At 34.9% G+C, this 20,350-nt stretch overlaps 1 protein-coding gene across 6 annotated transcripts in view; it reads right to left on the bottom strand.

Moving 5' to 3' along the window:
* KDM4C (lysine demethylase 4C) overlaps positions 1 to 20,350 on the bottom strand; it is a 240,174-nt gene that overhangs the window by 101,418 nt on the left and 118,406 nt on the right. For all 6 annotated transcript variants that reach the window (XR_010352060.1, XM_064402753.1, XM_064402754.1 and 3 more), the window contains 4 exons: positions 17,673 to 17,866; positions 14,145 to 14,383; positions 12,116 to 12,477; positions 10,130 to 10,241 (listed from right to left, as the gene is read on the bottom strand). Coding sequence is in view for 5 of the 6 variants with exons in the window: in XM_064402753.1 (XP_064258823.1) it covers positions 10,130 to 10,241; positions 12,116 to 12,477; positions 14,145 to 14,383; positions 17,673 to 17,866 (907 nt within the window). In the remaining variant the exon portion in view is untranslated. The remainder of the gene's footprint in view (positions 1 to 10,129; positions 10,242 to 12,115; positions 12,478 to 14,144; positions 14,384 to 17,672; positions 17,867 to 20,350) is intronic.

Here is a 20,350-nt window from a genome sequence, read left to right as displayed (position 1 = left end):
TAACATTTAAAGAAGCACTATGAACATGATGTTTCACTCATAATCTTACCTATTGCCATTTTTGTGAAAGAGCATGACAATGCTCTCAGTTCTGGTAGAGCAAGTTTTGATGAATAGTCCCTTATGCAATGCTGCCAACCAACAACACTCTAGGATATGCACCATTACGCAATCAAGCCTTCATTGCGGTAACTTGGCCTTGCTCTAAGATCACCTACCAACAGCCCAAGACTGGCAATTTGAAAGATGAAGGTCAGCCAGTGCAGTGGTGTGAAACATAATGTATGTCTATACAGAGCATTTTCTTTACACACCACATGAAATGGAGCTGGGAAATCTACCTTGACTTCTGTGTCTGCTGTGATTCAGATCAAGTCACTGACACTTCCTCACAATTCGCTGACAGTAAGTGCATGAACAGGACTCTGCATAGGTGCACAACAGAATTCCTTGGTGTGAACTCTGGTCTAACATTTTTTTCAGCTTTTCAGCATGAACCATACATTTCAAATTGAGAAGTAATCAAGACAAAAGTGAATAAAGCATCCTTAGTACCCTTTCATACAGAAACTTTCAACTCAACTACAGTACAAAATACATCCCACTGTCAGAGAGAATAGAAGGAAAATACAGGATTTGAACCTGCTAGCCGTGACAGAGAAATGCGCACCTCAACTGACAGCACTGTTCAAGAGATTACACATTCATGCATAACACATACACACACTGACAAATACCAATGAAAGGTATTTATTTTGCAAGTCTGTTAGTATGCGCATGGTTTTTAAACACTGTTATATGAATGAAGTCCATTTATTGTAACTTCTGTTATGTTGTTGGCTGTAAATATATCACACATTCATGCTGAAGTCTAAAATGGATTAACACCAGTCAAAAATGTATAACTGGATGATGTAATGCTGTCTATTCCTAAGTATGTAAAAGCATCTTATTGTCACCATTAACAGCGCTCAGAGATCATTAATCCCCCCAAACCACCTGGGCATTTTTACTTCACTGCAAATATGTTTTTTGTGGTATTACTTTGCCAGATACAATCCATTATCAGGTTAAATTTTTTTTCCTAAAGGGGTTAGACCAAGGGCTCTTTTTTGCAACAGAAAAGCAGAAACACTTGATGATACAATTATGACTTTAAATAAATGCAAAGCAGATGATATAAATATTACTGTTTCATATAGTGCTGATTTTGGCTGGGGTAGAGCTAATTTTCTTCACAGTAGCTAGTATAGAGTTGTGTTTTGGATTTGTACTGAAAATTGTATTGATAGTATAGAGATGTTTTTGTTATTGCTGAATAGTGCTTGCACAGCATCAAGGTCTTTCCTGCACCTTGTACCACTGACAGTGAGTGGTACAAGAATAATCCAATCATCTCCCCGATCTGGTTGGTGGGAGAGTGAGTGAGTGAGCAACTGTGTGGTGCTTAGATGCCAGCTGGGCTTAAACCACAACACATATAATTCAGCCACAGTATTACTGACAGTACAAGGTGACTAGCAATGCTAAACTTGATGACAGTTCCTGCTATCATATTTGTACCTGAAAACAATATTTCTATAGGATCAATTAATCTCTATAATGTAATTTCAGAAATACCAGTTCTCATGAATGTGATATTCATATGCATCTGTACTCCTTCGCATATTTAAGAAAAGTGAAACAATTCACTAAGACAAACTGTGTAGACAAAAAAAATTATAGCCCAGGATCTGTTTTGATACAAAGGAAACTCCTTCCATAGCAAAGTATTTCTAAATAGTCACTATGCTGCTTTCCAAGTGAGTAAGTGAATGAAGGAGTGAATGGTTTTCACCAATGTTACTGGCTTAACAGTTTGTGGGAAACTTGCTCCAACACACAATGCTAATGTTTTGAAGGGTTTTTGCTTACTAAGTTAAACTCAAATTATCAGGCAGAAAACATTTGGGCCATTTGCAGAAAGGGCTGTTGCCAGCATTTGCTGATTTAACCCAGCAGATGTGAAAAGCCATAGACACTAATACAGTACAATTTGCTTTTGCCAATCTCAACAATGATTTTGCTGCTTGGGGTTATGTTCCACTGATGTTTCCTGGCATTGCAGAGCAGCATTCTCTGCTATGAAGAGCACAGAAGCATCTGTTATTTTTCAGGTAGTTGAGCATAATCTCAGCCCTGGGAGACATTATCTATAGTTTCAATGTCCTGGAGGAAATAATAATAATACAAATTAAAAATAAAAAATAAAAAAAGAGGCGGTAGGGAAAAAGTATTGTACTTGAAAACTTTACTGTTCCAGCAGTGTATCAGCAAAACTTAGTTTCAGAAATTGTCTTTTTTTTTTTTTTTATTTTTTGGTAATGAAAGATATAAATCTCATAGCAAAATATGAACAGAAAACTTTTTAATTTATTGTACTCTTCAAGAACCTTAATTTCTTGTATGGGACTTTTTAGTACAAGTAATGTGAAATATGTATACACTTTTGGTTAGAGAGCCTAATTGCCAAATTAGCTATTAATACTTCAGTTCTCATAAAAATTGCATGTAAAGATAATTATATTGAATCAGAGCTCTAGAAGTTAAGCTGAAGAACTCCTGGATCAAACCAGGTTTAGCTCCCAAAACAAAGTAATGGGGTCCTTTAATTTAAAAAAAAGTTAAATATAAAAAAGCATAAGATATCGGTTGTGGCAGATCTGAAAATGTCTTGAAAAGTTTGAAAGAGTCACCATTTAAAAAAAACCAAACCATTTTAAAAAGACAATTTGACAGATTTGGAAGATTTGATACTGGGATACTCTGATTTTCCTTCAGCATACTATAAGAATCCCATAATCAAATTCACATTGGTTTTGTGATTGAACTGTATATTGTGATTGCTATACTTTGCTCAATGCAATTGGTACTGGTATTGTATATTATATTGTATTATTGACTGAACTGTATATTAAAATTCAACACTCTGCTAAACATAATTAGTATCTTCACTGTAATTTAAGTATCACTCTGCTAAATTGAAATCCCATGTAATTTCAAATCATTTCAAATATGAAAATCCTGTATTATTCACTAAACCATCCGCACACAGAATATCTTGAAGAACCTGGCCAGAGTGTATTGTACTCCTGGCACAGTGAGCAGGCTTTTCCTGAGGGTGGGTAGTACCCACTAAAGGAGTAAGGAATACTTTGGCAAAAACATTTTTCTCTGATTTGGTAGTAGCCACAAATAAGAATCTAGTGAAAAAAAACCTCATTGTGATTAAGACTGGCTGCAGACAGGACCACCACCACTTAAAACAGTAAATAAAGCTAGTATAAATACTAGCAAAGACTGGAAAAATCTCATCAATAACTTTGAAAAGGAGGAATGGGAAAACTCGTATGATTTTTTCATGGAAAGCAGGAAGCACTGATCCTACCAATACTTTGGATGAATATGAAAAACTGAAAGATTCTAAGAAGTAGAAGAAAGGAGAGAAAAGCAGGGCTTCACAGGGTATTATTGTTGCTGGGTATTTACTTCTAGCACTAGTGCAGAAGTTAAAAGAGAAATTAAGACAGCACAGAAACTGTGAAATAGTATAACTTATAAAAAGTTATTCCTATTGTACTGCACTTTCAATATGTGGAATATGTAAAATGACCCTGTCAGGCTGTACTGAACCCCAATCTGTCTCTCTAACAAATTGTAAAGTAACTAAAATGTATCTGATTTACATTGCTATGATTCCAATAAACTCACTTAGAGAAAGCTCGACAACTCATAGCACAGAGATTCAGTTTACATTTAAACAATGTGTAAAAACTAGTCTTATGGAACTGTAGCATTGTTATTTTTGAAAATTACCATTTTAGGTTGCTTACTAATTTCTGCAACAAAATAATTCTCTATTCGAAACACTAGATCATAAAGATACCAAATAATTACAAGTGGTAAAAACCAATATTTCATTCACAGCATTCCCTAAATAGCTGCATTCCACATGCACAACTTTATTGTGCATATGAAATGAAGAACTTAACACTAGGAGTTAAGGCTCAAATTGTCAAAGATGTCTACTTATTCTGGCTACCTAAGCCGAAGCACAAGCAACACATTCTTACTGACACTAAAGTCCATGACCTATCCAGTGTCTCCAGAAATAGCTACTGACCATGTCCAGAAACCAAGGTTAGAGGTGTTCCACTAGTCAGACAACATTTTTCAGGCAACTTTTTTAAAATGTGGACACGAGACCACAGGAAAGGAGATGTTCTTAAATCTGTATGGACTGCCAAATGAAGTATTTACAGCATAATGGTATCATAATTTCCATTGTTGTATATATGTGTATTAAAGCAATTTCACCCGTCTTTGCACTGCGTAAATTTAAATAATAGCACCTGTATTTGTAAATCTGTTCAAAGAGGCATCTCAGCAAAATCAAAGCAGAAACAAAAGAAGATCTGCTGGAATCTACTGCTGTACAGCCTATCAGCAAAAAACATAGCTGTCATGACAAAAACACTACAAGTCCAAACTAAAGATTAGTTTGATACAAGCTAAAGATTAGCAAATATCTGCTCTATTGAAAAGCTTGAATTCATTGCACTCATTAACAGCTGCTTTCCCAATTCCATTCCCTTGTGTAATTTTTCACAGTTCTTACGAAAAGAAATAATATTTTTCATTCTAATATAACCTGCTTGTGATCAACGTACTTAGGACAATAAAACTTGATCAATAACTAAAATTACTCTGGGATTTTTAGGAACGGATACTGCCATCTATATACATGCTTACTGAGTTACTAATTAAACACCATAGTCTTCCAGGGTACACATCTGTACAGAAGAGGAAAAAATGAAAGCTTTCTCCCTCATCATCAGGCATGTCTTGCCTATTAATAAAATGAGTCCCTCAGATACAACAGAATTACTTGGTGGTACTTTTTTATTTTGGAAATCAAAATGTAACACCATTGACCATACTGCCACATACTATATGATCAGATAAATATTCAACTATTATGTTGTTAGAGCATACTCCGGTTTTACACTACTCTAAAGAGAAAAAATGGTACCAAGTGGGAAAAACATATTTTATGTTATTTTCTATCTCTCAGGCAGCACAAATCTAACCTACAACATAACATTCCAGCACAAGTTCCTCTGGGCAACACACAAGTGGAATTTGAGGAACAAGATTACTTGCATGTGTTCAGTTAAGATTGTCCAGAAGTTCTCCACTGAACCAAGACCTCTTCATAAGTTCAGCATATATAAGCTGCAAAAGTACAGAAGTATAGAAGTATAGAAGTACTTAAGTACAGAAGATGCAAAACACACTCAATCACAGATCCAAATTCATGACAAATCAATGCCCAAATCAGAATTACAAATTTGCATCTTCTACCTACAGTTCCTGCAGATCACTGAAACAAATATCCCATAGATACTTTGTACACTAGAAAACAACTGCATTTAAACTCCTTCAAGAATCAATTTATTAAATGTAATTACTTTATACATTAAAATATATATATTATGTACACTTCTCAGCCAAGACAATTAGCAAAATCCCTTTGGCTTTAAAACTGAGTCACTTCCAATACTAACAGTTTATAATGAAGCTTCAGATTTTGACAAAGGTGATGATAATTCTATGGCTTAGGTTTGTTTTCAAGTTGAAAAACTAAAGTTATTACTAGAATAACTTACTAGGCAATATTGTTCACCAATATCTAAATGAATTAATCCTTTATAAATGCAAGTGATAGGTTTTTTGTGTTTTTCTTTGGACCGTAACTATGGAGAAACTCACCTCCAAAAGATCACCCTACAGAAGAGGTATCTGTCTCCTTGATAAACATCACATCCAGTTTGCCTACCAACTTCACTGCTACCCTTGAGAAGGCAACTGAGAGGCTGCACTAATGCAGCAGGAAATCAATTTTCATTTTGGCACCTGATAAGGAGAAATTATACATGCCTTTCTGTACAAGACTGTAATTCCATCCATTCCTTTATGAGGTAAAATACCATATTTTAAAGCTAAGAAAGCTGCATAATTAGATCTGCAAGGTTCATCTAGAGAACAGTGACTCTTCAATGATCACAACATGTACCACTGTCCAGTAAATAAGGATAAATGTTAAAAGAACTGATTCGTATTCCCCTTTTGATCAAAATACTGGGTAAGCTTAGATCCTGTAGGTGTCCACTAAAAAGCAGATAACTGCTACTCATTAAGTATGTCAAGGGACTAGAGCCACCAGTGGCAATAAAAGCTGTCAGTTCTTGCCATTTCTGGAGATCAGCTGCTGGTCCAAAGGTTGACAAGAGTACTGGAAATTCAGGAAAAGCATTTATTTGATGTTTTAACACATTCTTTTCCTAAATATCTACTAAAGATTATACCAGATTTTTATAAAAGGTTTCTTAAGTGTCTTTAGAACACCACTTCTCAAGCCTCGGAACTTTTTTGTAATTATGTCAATCATACCCTGAAAACTGAATTTAAACAAAACAGAAGTAATACAGGTACCAGACAAAATTACAGAAAATACATTTTTCTAGCACGCTTAAAACTGTTGAAGGGGTAGATAGTGCTGGACTCTTCTGTGCTAAATAATGAGGACATATGAAAACCATATATAAATTATGTGTTTGATTAACCCATACTCACACAAAAGCAAAGTATTTTAAAGAAGTAAAACTTCATTCAACAGAATATTGGGAGGAAAAGCCATAATGGAAATTGTAATACTAATATGGTAAATATAAACAGGTCTCTATCAACTGGTTAGCAAATTTTTATCTACCTATGCAACACCAGGAAAAAAACGTTTCTTTCTGACGTGAGAATCTTCAAGCAAAATCTCCCATTTTAAGCTCTGAAATAAAACAATAGTAACTGCATTACAAGTGTAATTTTCCTCTGTTTAAGCAAGCTTAGCCTATATATGATGTTAGTAAACAAGCCTTAAATGGTTTGATTTCTACTATCAAATCAAGCACATCTCACAGGATGCTGAAAGTGAATGTAAAAACCAAGGCTTCTTCTCATAGCAGAAGCCACTGTTTCCATTTACAGAAGTTCTCTCTTTCTGTTTCCTTATCTTACAAACTAATAAAAGCAAAATGACTATGAAATTCTGAATTGTACTTAAAATACTAAAAAACATATACAAAGAGGCCTATACTGAATTCAGTCTATACACTATAATTATATCATTTAGGGCAATGGGGAATTTTAGTCAATTTGAATCTAAAACCAGTTTCTAATGTTGCGTGACCAAACAGTGCTGGAAAGAAATCTCTGGGACCAATCAATGTGCATGCAAAGTTAGTATGCCTTCTCCTTCTGCTGAATTTGCTTTTTTATTGCTTAAGTGAGCAGAAATACAACTGTATTAAATACAACAGAATATTATTACCACAAGTTAACATACTGCATTGAGTATAAGCCCAAGGTTCATTATGTAAAAATTGTTAGTATGTTGAGTGTGACATACAGCCCATACTGTACTGCTGCACTTATTTCCTTAAACTGGCAACTTGAGCTACAATTGCTAGGATTGATACCCCAGTCCCTAGTATTTCTCAGTGCTCAATCTTTTAAGCATTAATTCCACAAGAAGTCAGACATACATAAGGAAAGGCTTCAGAGAGAGTGAAAAAAACCCAACAATAGACAACAAATAATCAATTAACCTAATTATTTTTCTTAAAGGAATACACAACATATATAAGAATATACAGTGATAAAAAGAAAGCACAAAACTCAAATGTCCAAGTGATCCTGTAAACAAAATTAATTTCTGCCAACGAACTCTGTATTAAAAGTGAATTGAGAAAGTCTCTGCTAAGATTTAAGCATGCTGTTCAACATGATATTCTATTTGCAAAATTACAATTCTGAAATGGCTGACAGTGTCAAAAGAATGCTGTCTACATGTTATTAACATCTGTTTATCACTTCTATTCACAAAAACTTCTTAATAGAACCCTAGTATCTGAAAGACTTCAAATATATTAATCTGAATATATATTATGTGTATTAGAAATAGCTACAGACCATCAGAACACCTTCCAACTTGTGGAAAGTGATACGAGTTGCAGATTAAATAAAATGCCTCAATTCCTTAACTTTTCACAAAAACACTAGCCCATATCTTCTTCCCTTATTTTGCTTGCAGTTATTCTTTTACTGGAGCCAGATAAATTAAAATACAAACTAATGTACAACACATAAATTCCCTTTTTTGACACAATCAGAAATTACTGTAGCAAGAGACTATACTGTCACAATCTCAGCCAGCACCATTTTTGCCCAGAACCACAGAGAACAAGAACTAAGTATGAATGCTGAAATACGTTTCTACTAACTACTATCTGGAATATGGATGAAGCACCTTCATAAAAACAAATGTAATCAGAAGCACATTGATACTGATTACTTCCCTAGCATCTGACACAAACAATCATGAAAAAAAAAAGAAAAGAGAAAATCATCCAGCCCTCATGCCATCATATGTCAGAAAACATAAAGGGGCTACAGTTTGCCAGTGTCCCTCATCAGTTCTTCAATCTCTGTCTTGGATGCAAACATCCTGCTCACCCAAACGCTAGTTTCCCTTTTGGTGCTCTTACAAAAGTCAGCCAATAATTAGATTACAATGATAGACAGATGCATGAAAATAATAATAATTCAGTTCCAGCTAGGAAATACATAAACTTGCCTTGTCCAATAAAACTCTTAATTACTTCCTTTAATCAGTAAGCAGACATGCCTAATGGCTACTGATTCTAAGACAGCTCTTACTTTCCTAACAAAATATGCCCTTACCTATTGGAAGGACAATCATCAAGCAAAGAGGAAAGACTTTAAGGTATGTGATTTCTTGTCAGGATGTTACCACTTTCACAAAACATTAATACACCAGGAAGTTGGCAAACTACTGGATGAGATGGAGAATGTCTTGGTATTAGAAAAATCCTTAACTCAAAACTATCATTGTATCATCATCTAGCTAGATTATATAATATACAATCCATGTAAATAGGAAATCCAGAATATGTTTCAACCCATAATGTTGAAAAAGCATCAGCAGGCAAAAGGACTTTAATCTCTAATTTAAAAAGAGCACTTTTACTGCAACCTACCACATATTAAATCTTTAATTACTTTACTAGTTGAAACTTAATACCATCCTATAAATTACCATAACATTTTCTGAAATATGCTCTGTCTAGCCCTCAAGGTATTCAAACATACTCATATATGATACAGATCATGGGTCTAAGCTGTTTCTAATTTTCAGAAAGATGCTTAACAGCTAATTGAAGTATCATGCCTGGCAAAGCTGCAGCTCAGATAAAAAATGAAAGAGAAAGCTCTCTGAAACTATTACTTTAGGGCTGAAACAAGGAGGGAGATGTATTGATGAGAGGTCAATTGAACCTACAGCAGTAGCTCAACAATGCCTAACTTGCCAACTGAAAGTATAATATTGCTTAGTTACAAGAAGAAGAATCAATTAACAGGCATGCTGTCTCTCAAGTCAAGAAAATTTATCTGCAGCTGTAAGAAACAGCTACTCTTAATGAAATGTGGTTGAGAAGGAAAAAATCAGGTAAAAAATTGCAGGTAAACACTGAAGCATGCAGTGATGTTGGAATCAAACCCATAATCACAGACATGGCATCAGCTCCAGATTATCAAACTATCTAGGGGAGTGTGAGAACTAAATTCCAGTTCTGCTAACTGAGGAGATTCTGGAAAATGGCACCCAAAACATTTGTGGTTTACAGAACTAAAATGGTACAGTGATATGAAAAAGGAATGTGTTTATTTTCCATTTTGATCTATACTTTTAATGCACATTTCTAGAATCTTCACAAGTCACACTTGATAAAGTAGCTTTATTCATCAACTTTGGGTGGCTGTATACATGATTACTGGGTAAAGCAGATTTAGTGTTTTTATTTACTTCAAAGAAGGAAACCCCTATGTTGGGAACATTTCTTAGATTTTGTAGCCTGTCTGCACAAGGCAGTGACTTCCTAAATGCCTATATTTATGGTCTCATAAAAGCATAAAATTATCATCAGAAAAATGCATTAAATAGTCCACTCACCTTCATCACTAGTTGCTTGTTGTTTAACCAAGGTCATTGGAGATCTAGATGGGGGTTTATGTAGTGGATGACGCCAACTCTTAGATATTTTCTTTGTTTCAACTTCCTCTGACTGAAAGGAAAAGATGCAACTAATTTAGTATGTAATTCTGTATAATTAATTATGAAAAACATAAACATTCTTCTGTAAACAAACACAGATATTAAGTCTGTAAATACTGCCACAGTATACTTGAAGGGCCTTTAGCGTACCAATACAACACTTGCCTCTAATTAAGAATATATATTTTAATTTAAGAAATGCAATCCTTGTCATACACAAATCATTTCAGGTATAATTTACCGCAGCACTTCCCAAATTAGAGAGCATAAATCCTGTTTTGCTCATGTGATGTTTGAGTGGAGGATGAGCATCCTCCTGATTTTCTGCAAAAAATTCTGCATACCTGCAGTGCAATACAGCCACTAGCTGTGCCTAGAAAAATGAAGCAGATACCCACTGGCTTATCTTGTAAAAGATACCAAAATTTCTCAAGAATAATAAAAAAAAAAAAAATCTGGAGTTGAGATAAGAAATTAAGAGTCCAGATAAATTATTAGCATGTTGATTTAGTATATGAAAAAATTATTTCCTTCCTCAAACACCCCTATGTAAATTAAGTTTAAAGTTATTCAAGCTTCAAGAATTAAGACCAACTCTTCAAAGTCTTGAAGCACCACTGGAGAAATCCCAAAGAAAACAAGTTACTAATGGTGTCTGCAGGCTCAGGACCAGAAGAAGAGCAGGGACACTGGCAGAGGTGTGAGAAGGACTGAGTTTCACATAATTCTTATGGACCACAGCATTCTGTGCCTCAACACCCTGAATCCAACCTAGCAGATTATACACAAGCCCCTTGAAGTAAATTATAAAACATTATGTTTACCATGATAAGCAAAGGGCAGAAAATGAGGTCAAAGCACAGGACAGGTTTACGGTCTAGAACAGTTAGTAATTAAGTAAAAAGGGAATTGTCAGGCTTTTTTAATTGCATTTGTACAGTACAGTTCTTCACTTAAAAGAGAAAGAAAGAATATGTAGTAATACTACAGAAAATCTGAAACCTAATATATAAATATAATGTGGTTGAAAGGCACAGGAAGAGACACAATCGCCAATACATGTTAATTAAACATTGAGATGTTTGTACTGCTCCTTATTACAATGGAAAGGCTGGATCCAAGATTATCAAAACTTACAACACTGAAAAAAAAATCGTTACAGTTCAGATATGTGCAAGAGTCAGCATGATTTTTAGTTTGGCTTCTAAAATATATTCCCCATGAAGTCTTGCAACTTGGCAGTGGATTTCCTGCTTTCTCTCTGCCAATTTCAGATTCAGCTCACCACTCAAAAAGCTACTGACAACCACCACAGCTTAATTTTTCATTTTGCATGACGAAGTCAAAGCTGACCGTGCATCAGAGCCGAATATCAAGAAGGAAAAAAGGGCCATATGTTTATAGGTGGCTCAAAGAGAAAACATTATTAAAACCTACTGTTTAAAAATTGAAAATATATTCCTTTTAATAGGGATTTTTTCCTGCAAGTGTTTCCTTCACATATTTTAGTTCATTTCCAAAATCCAAGAATACTAAGCAGGTGAAGCTCACAGCCCTACTCATATTGGCAGGCAGTGAATATGGGAATAGCTTTGAGAATAGTTGCTGACACTTCCAATTCACAAATATGAAGTGAAATTACTAGACATCTAAAATAACAGGGAAAAATATGTCAATAAGCAAACTCCAAAAACAGTCTGCTTCAGATCAAAATTGCCACTCTTGCCTAAACACTTCAAAACACGTTCAAATTATCATCTGATTAAAATCAAGCATATTCTTAAATGCTTTAATATGGATATCAGGTCTCATTAGAAAAACGCTCATTCATATTTCATTAAATCAAGAATATATTACTATTATGATGTAATTTCTTTCACATACACAGGAAATTTCCATTCTGTCTTCTTCACTCTTTTTTACAATGGGCACTTCTCCATGTTCCAGACTACTTGCAGAACTTTCTAGGTTGCTGATACCATCCTCTGTTGAGAAACTTTCCTCTCTATCTGGATTTTCTGCTTCAGAAGTTTGTCCCTCTGCTTTATGGTACGGTATGGATGAAGCATATTGATTCTGAGACTTCAAACTGTCTTCTTTTCTACATCTATCAGAAGCAGTCTTGCTAGCCACAAAATCTTCAAGTGTAAAGGAAGAATGACTGGAATCTATCCTGTCCTCATCTTGCATTTTCATTTCCTCTAGTACAGGAACAGGGCTCAAAACTGAGTCAGAAGGGATGCTTCCTATAAATTAAGAATATGATTTGTTAATAAATGCCACTTTACATTACCATATTGAATTTCACAGCAATATAAATTATTCAAATTCAAAGCATGGTTCCTCATTTAGAAATCATACAGAAAACCATTTGGTGGAAGGGCATACACAAAAGTGGAGCATAGGTTTTATCAAAGAATAAATTAAATGTAAATGGTTTGGGTTTAGAGTATGAAATATAGTTTTGATCATTTCATCAGTATTTTGCATTTGAATTGTAGCAGGTCTTCATTTAATTCAAAATAATCAATATTCATGTAGCTTCCTTAGTCTTTACTGAGGTTGCCTATATGCACTTTGAGTCAATGAAAACTATATAAAAGGCTGGTATATTGAACCTTCTACCCTGCATTTTATACCTATTATGCCTGTTTAAAAATGAAAATAACCAAAGATTAATAGTATATAATTACAAAGACATATTTCAAATAGATACCAAGACTATTTTTCAAACAACAGCATCAGTCTAAAAATGGAAAGCAATTAGCATAATTCTATTTTTAAAAAAATTAGCATAATTGTATATTCGAGTAATATTGAAGAGTGAAATTGAGTGGATTTTACTTTATAAAAATTCTTCCTCTGCTGATGCTTGCATTGGAAAGATAGAACAATGGGCTAGAGAGGTCACTCAAAAAACATTCCTGAAAACTCTGGCATACACTGCACTGAATTCTGATTCAGCAGCACATCCACAATACTAAATAAAATGGTTTCTGTTAAATCCGTTGCTATTCTTTCTTCACAAAGGTTATTTGAACTTGTTTTTGCTGAAAAGTTTCCTTTTCAAGTCAAATGAATATAAAACTTAGCAACACAAAGACAACAGTAAAATGTAATCTGTGGGCACAAACAGTACTGCTTCAATGGATATACTAATTAAGAGAGAACAATTATATACAAATTAAGAAAACAATGGATATACTAATTAAGACAATGCAGAGCAAACTACCTTCTTCAACATGAGTACTGCTTGTATCACATCTAAAAACATCCATTTTCCTACAGAAATACAGGCACCACACTTTAAAAGGGCAAAGGAGAGAGGGCAGCTCTCCACTCTTCTCTGCTTTTCCTTCCCTTGCCCGTAAACACAGAATGGGTGCTAACTAAATACTATTTTCTCTGTGGTCATGAACATTCCAAACCTCTATTAAAAGTTGTGGCAAGAGGTAAAGCAACACCACCCTTAAAAAAAATACCTAAAAAAATACTAGAACGGACCTGGAAATGCTTTGATAGAGTACCAGATAATTTGTGTAGAGGAATTTCTAAACTGCCATATTGCAAAATCTTGGTATCTGTATCATTTCCATATCAAAAACATTTTGCTGTAACATATATGAGTCTACTGAAGAAATATAATTTACAAAAGCTCACTCTTTTTGCTCCTTTAAAAAACATTTAATTAAAAGAGTTCTGGTGGTATCACTCTCAATTATGATTTTCAACTTTGGTATTTTCTCTTTCTTACCAAATATCAATCTTCTTTCCACAAACAACTCTCTGTGTAAACATTTTAGTATGCTACTCTAGGATAATACGTTAGTTTGACATCCACTGATTTGTTGCATTAGAGTACAAACAGCCTACAACTTACATGTGAAACATAGGCTTATAGTGCTTATCTCACCTGCAACCTTGACATGATCCAATAAATGCTGATCCACATGCATTCTACTGCTGTTTTCTTCTTCCCCAGAAGGCAAACCTGTGTTTACCACTCTCACTGTTTTTTCTGGTTCTTCATTGACCTTGAAGCCATCAGTAGCTGCTTCAGTCACTATGATTTTTTCATCAGCTACCATAGCAGATACTCTCTTGTCCTCTGGAGTTTTAAGCTTTTTAGATCGAGATCTGGTGTGCTGGAAGCTGTTATAGGAGATATTGCTGTCAGAGTAGAAAGTCTGTCTTGGATAAGATAAAACATCTACCAATATATGTCCCTTTCACCTGCTAAAAGTGGTAAAAAACTGACAATTTTTCACCTTTTTGTGTTGAGATAGTGCTACAATTTATTAAGTGATAGATTAACAGTTGATTGGATTTAACCTTCTAATCTTTTATCACCATTCCATGGCAAAGTTGCTAAACTCTAAAAGTAAAATCATCTTTAAGTAACTATTACTTAAACAGCACACAAACTAGCTTTTTAATAAATCATTCTTTTGAGCCCTAAAAAGAACTATCCTTACAAGAATAATGAAGACAAAACTCTCTCAGTAGCAGTAAAATCAAGTGATATTTCCAAACCCTAGTGCTAATAAAAGACTAGTCTGAATACCCTTGTAAAAGCTGATCTGTTTGGAAGTTTTTAAATGAGTTTTAACAGAACCACCAAGCATCTGAAAGAAGTAAAAATTATGATCACCAAATATTACAGAAGGCTACAATATCAAGCAATATATATAATTATTCTGTGTTAAAAAAATAAAGTTGAAATTAGATATTAAGCATAAGTTTTTGCACCCTCAGATGTATAAGGGACAGCTTAAGGCAGGAGAAATGGCAAACCCATTAGAAATAGGTTCATAATTTATATGCTCAGAATAAATGCAATAGGAAATTAGTTCAGTTTCAAATTCAACTATGTGACATAAGAGAAGTATTTAATCTCATCATAGAGCAGGTTTCAAAGCTCATAACACATTAGAGATAAAAGCACTACTATTGCAGGTAAATTTTACGAAGTTTTAAGTGAGTTTTACAAAGGTCTTGCATCTTAGATTCTACACATCTCCAGAAAAACATTTTGCTGCTGCTTACATTTTATTCTGTCTACAAATGTGTATCTTTCAACACACTGTTTCTAAAATAGAAATTTCCAGAAAACTTGCCAAAGTATGAGAGAACCATCAGTTCGCACTGTAAATAACAGAAAGTATTATTACTATTCATATGCAGTCATTAGATGTCACATAGCAGCAATGGATTTCAGCCGTCAGAGATAAGCTCTCACTGTCACTATATTCATTAAGATTTCAACAGAAGGTATTTTATTTTCACTTTGCTGAAACTTGTATTATTCTCATAATCAAAATGATAATTTTAACTGACACATTAGACCAAAAATAAAGCTGAATAAACGTTTTATCCTCCTCTGCAATGCACGCTGTTACCATGCCTGAAAAAAGCTGACTCAAGATTTAAACAGCACTGGAATTGTATTTATTAGCTTAGCAAGGTGCATAAATCAGCCCATGGGTGCCTGTGATAAAACTTTCAATGCAATTACTAGAAAGTCTGTTTTTACTCAGAACCACCTATCCATAAGGGTACTACCAAATTAATCACTACTGATCCAAGCGGGAATTTGAATTTATGATGTAAAATAGATGCAGGGAAACCTACTACAGAAAAAAAATGGCATTCACCTAGTTAAACAGCATAATTACTCACTCTTCAAGTCCAGGTTAGTATTATACACGTACTAACGAACTGGCTGTTCAGTGGCTTTACTAGTTGTCTTCAAGAAGTGATTCTACCTCACAAACTACCCTTACCCAAACAAACATCATCTTATATTTTCAGTAACAATGTTCCACTGCAGTGCCAGTTGGTCCTTTACTTTACACGTTGACTTTCCCATCTTTTCCTCAAGACATACATTAACTTACAAAGAAAATGAGGAAGTTTGGTTTAAGACCAAGTTTAAAAAGCCACTACACTGTAAAATTCTTTGGAGAAGAAAGATCGTTAAAAAAATCAGTATTATCGCCAACTCAAAAAGCTGCACTAAAATATCGAGATACCAATAAAACTGACCACCTTTGGCTAGAAATTAAGTAGATCTTTGTTAGATAATGAACAAGAAAATCCATAAAGATCCTGTTAAGACAGAAAAGCACAATCGTACAAAAAATGTGCAATGCAAACAAAAAACATAATGCATCTCAATAAAATAGATATAAAACCGCTTTAAAAGGTCAAAGCTTTTATAGCTTCAGTGACAAGCTGAGAGACTTCATTCTCCTAAATTTCCCTATTCTTCTAAATTTCTTTTATTCCCGTAAATTTCTTCTCCTAAATTTGTGGTGGTGTCAGCACCACCAATAGAGATTTAGCCCTTATTACGATCTATCCTGTAGTAGACGAAGACAGATTTTGGCTGCAGCACTGCAAGAGTGAGACAAATAGGCAGTGGTACCTCCTTAGAGTAAAATGGCAGTGAGGGCTAAGACTATAACTAGAGACTTGAAACAGCTGGTGGAATTCTATCACAGCTTTATAATGTTGTTCCTGTTTCATTTCCTTGTCAGCTCTTAGGAGTCTTCTTCCTTGTTTTTTGGTTGCTGTGATCTCTAGAAAGAATGGTAATCATCCATACCTTCAAAATTACAGCGGAATAACCCTTACTAAAGAGAGATTTTAAGTGACACACTTGAATGCATTTTGATGGTCTCCATAATCACAAACTTTTTTAGGTACACACAAAACTTAAAAGTTAAATTTTCACAGTCACTCTGAAAAAAGACTGGTCTGTCCATCTTAATACAGAAAACAGGTTCATCTTAATACAGAAAACAGAAAAACAATTTTTGTCTGAAGGAAATTAATTAAAAGAAAACACGGGACATAGTTTAAGCTGAGCTGAAAGTTAAAATCCATGCAACGATTCCTCTCCCTCCAGCCCCTCCAGTCAGAGAGAGAGAGAGAGGGAGAGAGGGAGAGGGGGGGAGAGAGAGAGAGAGAGAGAGAGAGAGAGAAAAAAACAGAGATTATGGGGTGAGATAACAATTTACTGGAAAAAGCAATGAGATAAGAAAATTAACAGTAACAGCAACAATACTAATAACAACAGTTTATATAAGCGGGTCACTACACACAAAATGCTCATTTGAATCCAATAAATCCAGACCCATAAGGCTTTCTGAAACAAAAGGACATTATAGCCTCCAGGCCCTGGGTGCACACCACACCCCCTTCGTTCTCAGAAGTGAGAATCCCTAACTTCTGTCCTCCAGCAGTGATGTGTGTGGTAGCCAACAATGCAGGCACAGCCACACAGCTCCAAGCCCCACCCCATCACTGCTACTATGAGAAAATAAAATCCATTGTGGCCAAAACTAAGACAACATCAGAGAAAGTGGCCAAAACGAAACAGAAAGGACACTGGCATCATTAAAAGACAATTAAATAGATGGCAAAGAAGCACAAATACCTCTTGGGAAAATTCTGTATTTTCCTCCTTCTCTGGAGCCAGATCTTCACTTCCGGTGTTGACTCAGGAGTTGGTTTTGTATGATCAATGGTATATAAATCCTTGCCCTGTTTCCACAGCTGGTATCTCTCTGGTTGAAACTTCCTCACAAAGACATCCATGGATATTGACACCATGTCTCTCCTACAAGTGCACTGCAAGACGAGGTATTTCTAAGTGACAAGTACTGGAATACTTGGTTGCAGTCAAACAGCCCAGAACAAAAATCCCCCATGTACAAACCAATTCTACTTTAAAGAGTATTTTCCCGTTTCACTTTTCCTCAATTTTCAATAAGAAAGGATTATTCAAAAGAAAACCCTATCTGAACAAATGTGTCACACTAGGATTCCCAAATTACTTAAGGACACTCCATTGTTTCATTAACTCCTATGGGTTAAGAAAAGAAACTTTCTGCTCCGTTAGCTGGTTTTGGTAATTTTAAGCAAACCTTGCTACTTTGAATCCAGAGACCGCACATATCTTGAGAGACATCAGAATGTAACTTTTTAAAATAACTCCTGTAGTATCCTCTTGACCCAAATATCTTTACAGGCATTTACTCCCAGCACTTGACTCTTCAAAACATAAATACATACAAGTACCAAATCACGTTACAGTTTGGCCCACTTTTTTTCCTACAAAGATTAGAAAGGAAGCGAGAGGAGCATTACGTCTGAGGTCTGGAAGGGTGTGCTATATCCATGTAATCCAATCCCCTGTACAGTGCAGACTCTAGAATCGCCTGTAATACTTTCCTCATCAACTTTAATCTAATCACTGACTTTAGTCCCCCAAATAATTTTTGCATGGTTTTTCTTATGCATCTGTGTAGAGTATTTTTGTCCTATTTGAATAGCATCTTAATGATCATGAAAATGCAAAGGAGCCTCCACTTGAAATACTGTAGATGCTGAGTCAATTTTCAGAACAAAGTCATTGTACCCAGTACCCAAAAATACTTGACAGAAGGCAACTACATTAAGTAAATCAATATATCTACAGCACATAAACTACTATAGTGGGTTAATCCTGGCTGACTGCCAGGTGTCCACCAACTTGCTCTTCCATTTCCCCTGCTCAGCAGGACAGGGGGAGAACATAAGATGAAATATGTCACAAGTCTGGGTAAGGACAGGCAGATTACTGACCAATGACCACCTCTGACTTCTCTTGAGGAAATTATAATAATGTCAATTAACAAGAGTTTATGACAATGAGAAACAAGAACAAAACTAAAACCACCTTCCTTCACACCCATTTTTCAGGCTTTACTTTAGGCTTTACTTCACTTCTGATTGGTATCTGCAGGGATGTTTCTTTCACATTTTTCTCACTCCTTTCTCTCACAGCTGCTGCAGAGTGATTTTTATTCTTTCTAAATTTGCTATCACATGAATGCCACCACAGTTGCTGACATGCTCAGCTTTGGGCAGCAGCAAGTTCATTTTGGAATCAGTTGGATTTGGCTCTGTCCAGCGTGTGGACTGCTCCTGATCAACAGATGGTGGTTAGTAGCCACTGCTAAAGCAACTCTACACTACCAAAACCTTGCCACAAAAATCTTAGCATTTTTTTTTTCAAATTGAAAGCAAAGTGATTGGCTAAAACAAAGTCTTACACAAAAAAACTTTGAAAGACCTTTGCTACAGCTAAATAACTGTGTTAAAGCACAAAACTGAGACAGTAGTTTTTTCAGGTAAGAGTTGTACAGCAACATCTGTACAGGCCAAAATGGCCTGGCTTTACAGTTTACTACAGCTAGTTTTATCACATTTCTTAAAGAAGCAGAAACACACAAACGACTGAATGTTACTTTCCTACTAGCTAGGTTTCTGCAAACGAAATGCAGATTTCTTTATCTACTATTACCATCTATCATTTCTAGTTCACCTTTTTTCCTCTTGAAATTCATAAAACATATAATGAAAAAGCATCTGAGATGTGTTAAAAATGCTTTCTTTCCTTTCAATATGTCATTGATATGCTGCATATTCACAACACTGCCATCTAATGGAGGATGAAATGGAAAGAAGGGAAAAATAATTCAAGACAGAAATTGTAATTTTATGCAGCTGCCTTTAATTATAGATTTTATCCAAAATACCATCTGAATGCTCCCTTTTCAAACAACATGCATATACATACTTATACAGGCAATCTGTAAAAAAACTCAAACATATTTGAAATATTATGTTCCGTTCAGAGAGTCCTTGATTGGACACAATGAGCAGTTAAAAAAAGTAATGAAGCCACTTCTGTATACTGGAAAAGTGCATAGAAATCCACAGTAATATTTTTAACTTTTAAAATTGAAATTTGTAAAATAAAGACAAGCACGAGTGTATTTTCTCTCCCTTTAACACACAAAAATCTTTTCACATTGCCACAAATCAACAAGAAATTACCCTTAAAGCCAAAATTTTGCTGTTAAACACCAAGATTTCCAATGCCTTGACAGAAAATAGTTACTTAAGTAAGCACTGAAGCATTAAGAAAGAAAATACATCTAGAAATAAAATGTATTCTATGCTGCAATGCTAATAACGCATTAAAAGATTCAAAACACAGCTAAATGGGACACAATTTCTGTCTTTCACTAATCTTTGATCAGTTTCCATTTCATTTTAATAGAACTA

The sequence above is a fragment of the Passer domesticus genome, chromosome Z (genome assembly GCF_036417665.1).
Source record: "Passer domesticus isolate bPasDom1 chromosome Z, bPasDom1.hap1, whole genome shotgun sequence".
Taxonomy (NCBI): Eukaryota; Metazoa; Chordata; class Aves; order Passeriformes; family Passeridae; genus Passer; species Passer domesticus.
Note: the sequence above shows the minus strand (reverse complement) of the source record. Positions and strands in the feature narration are given on the sequence as shown.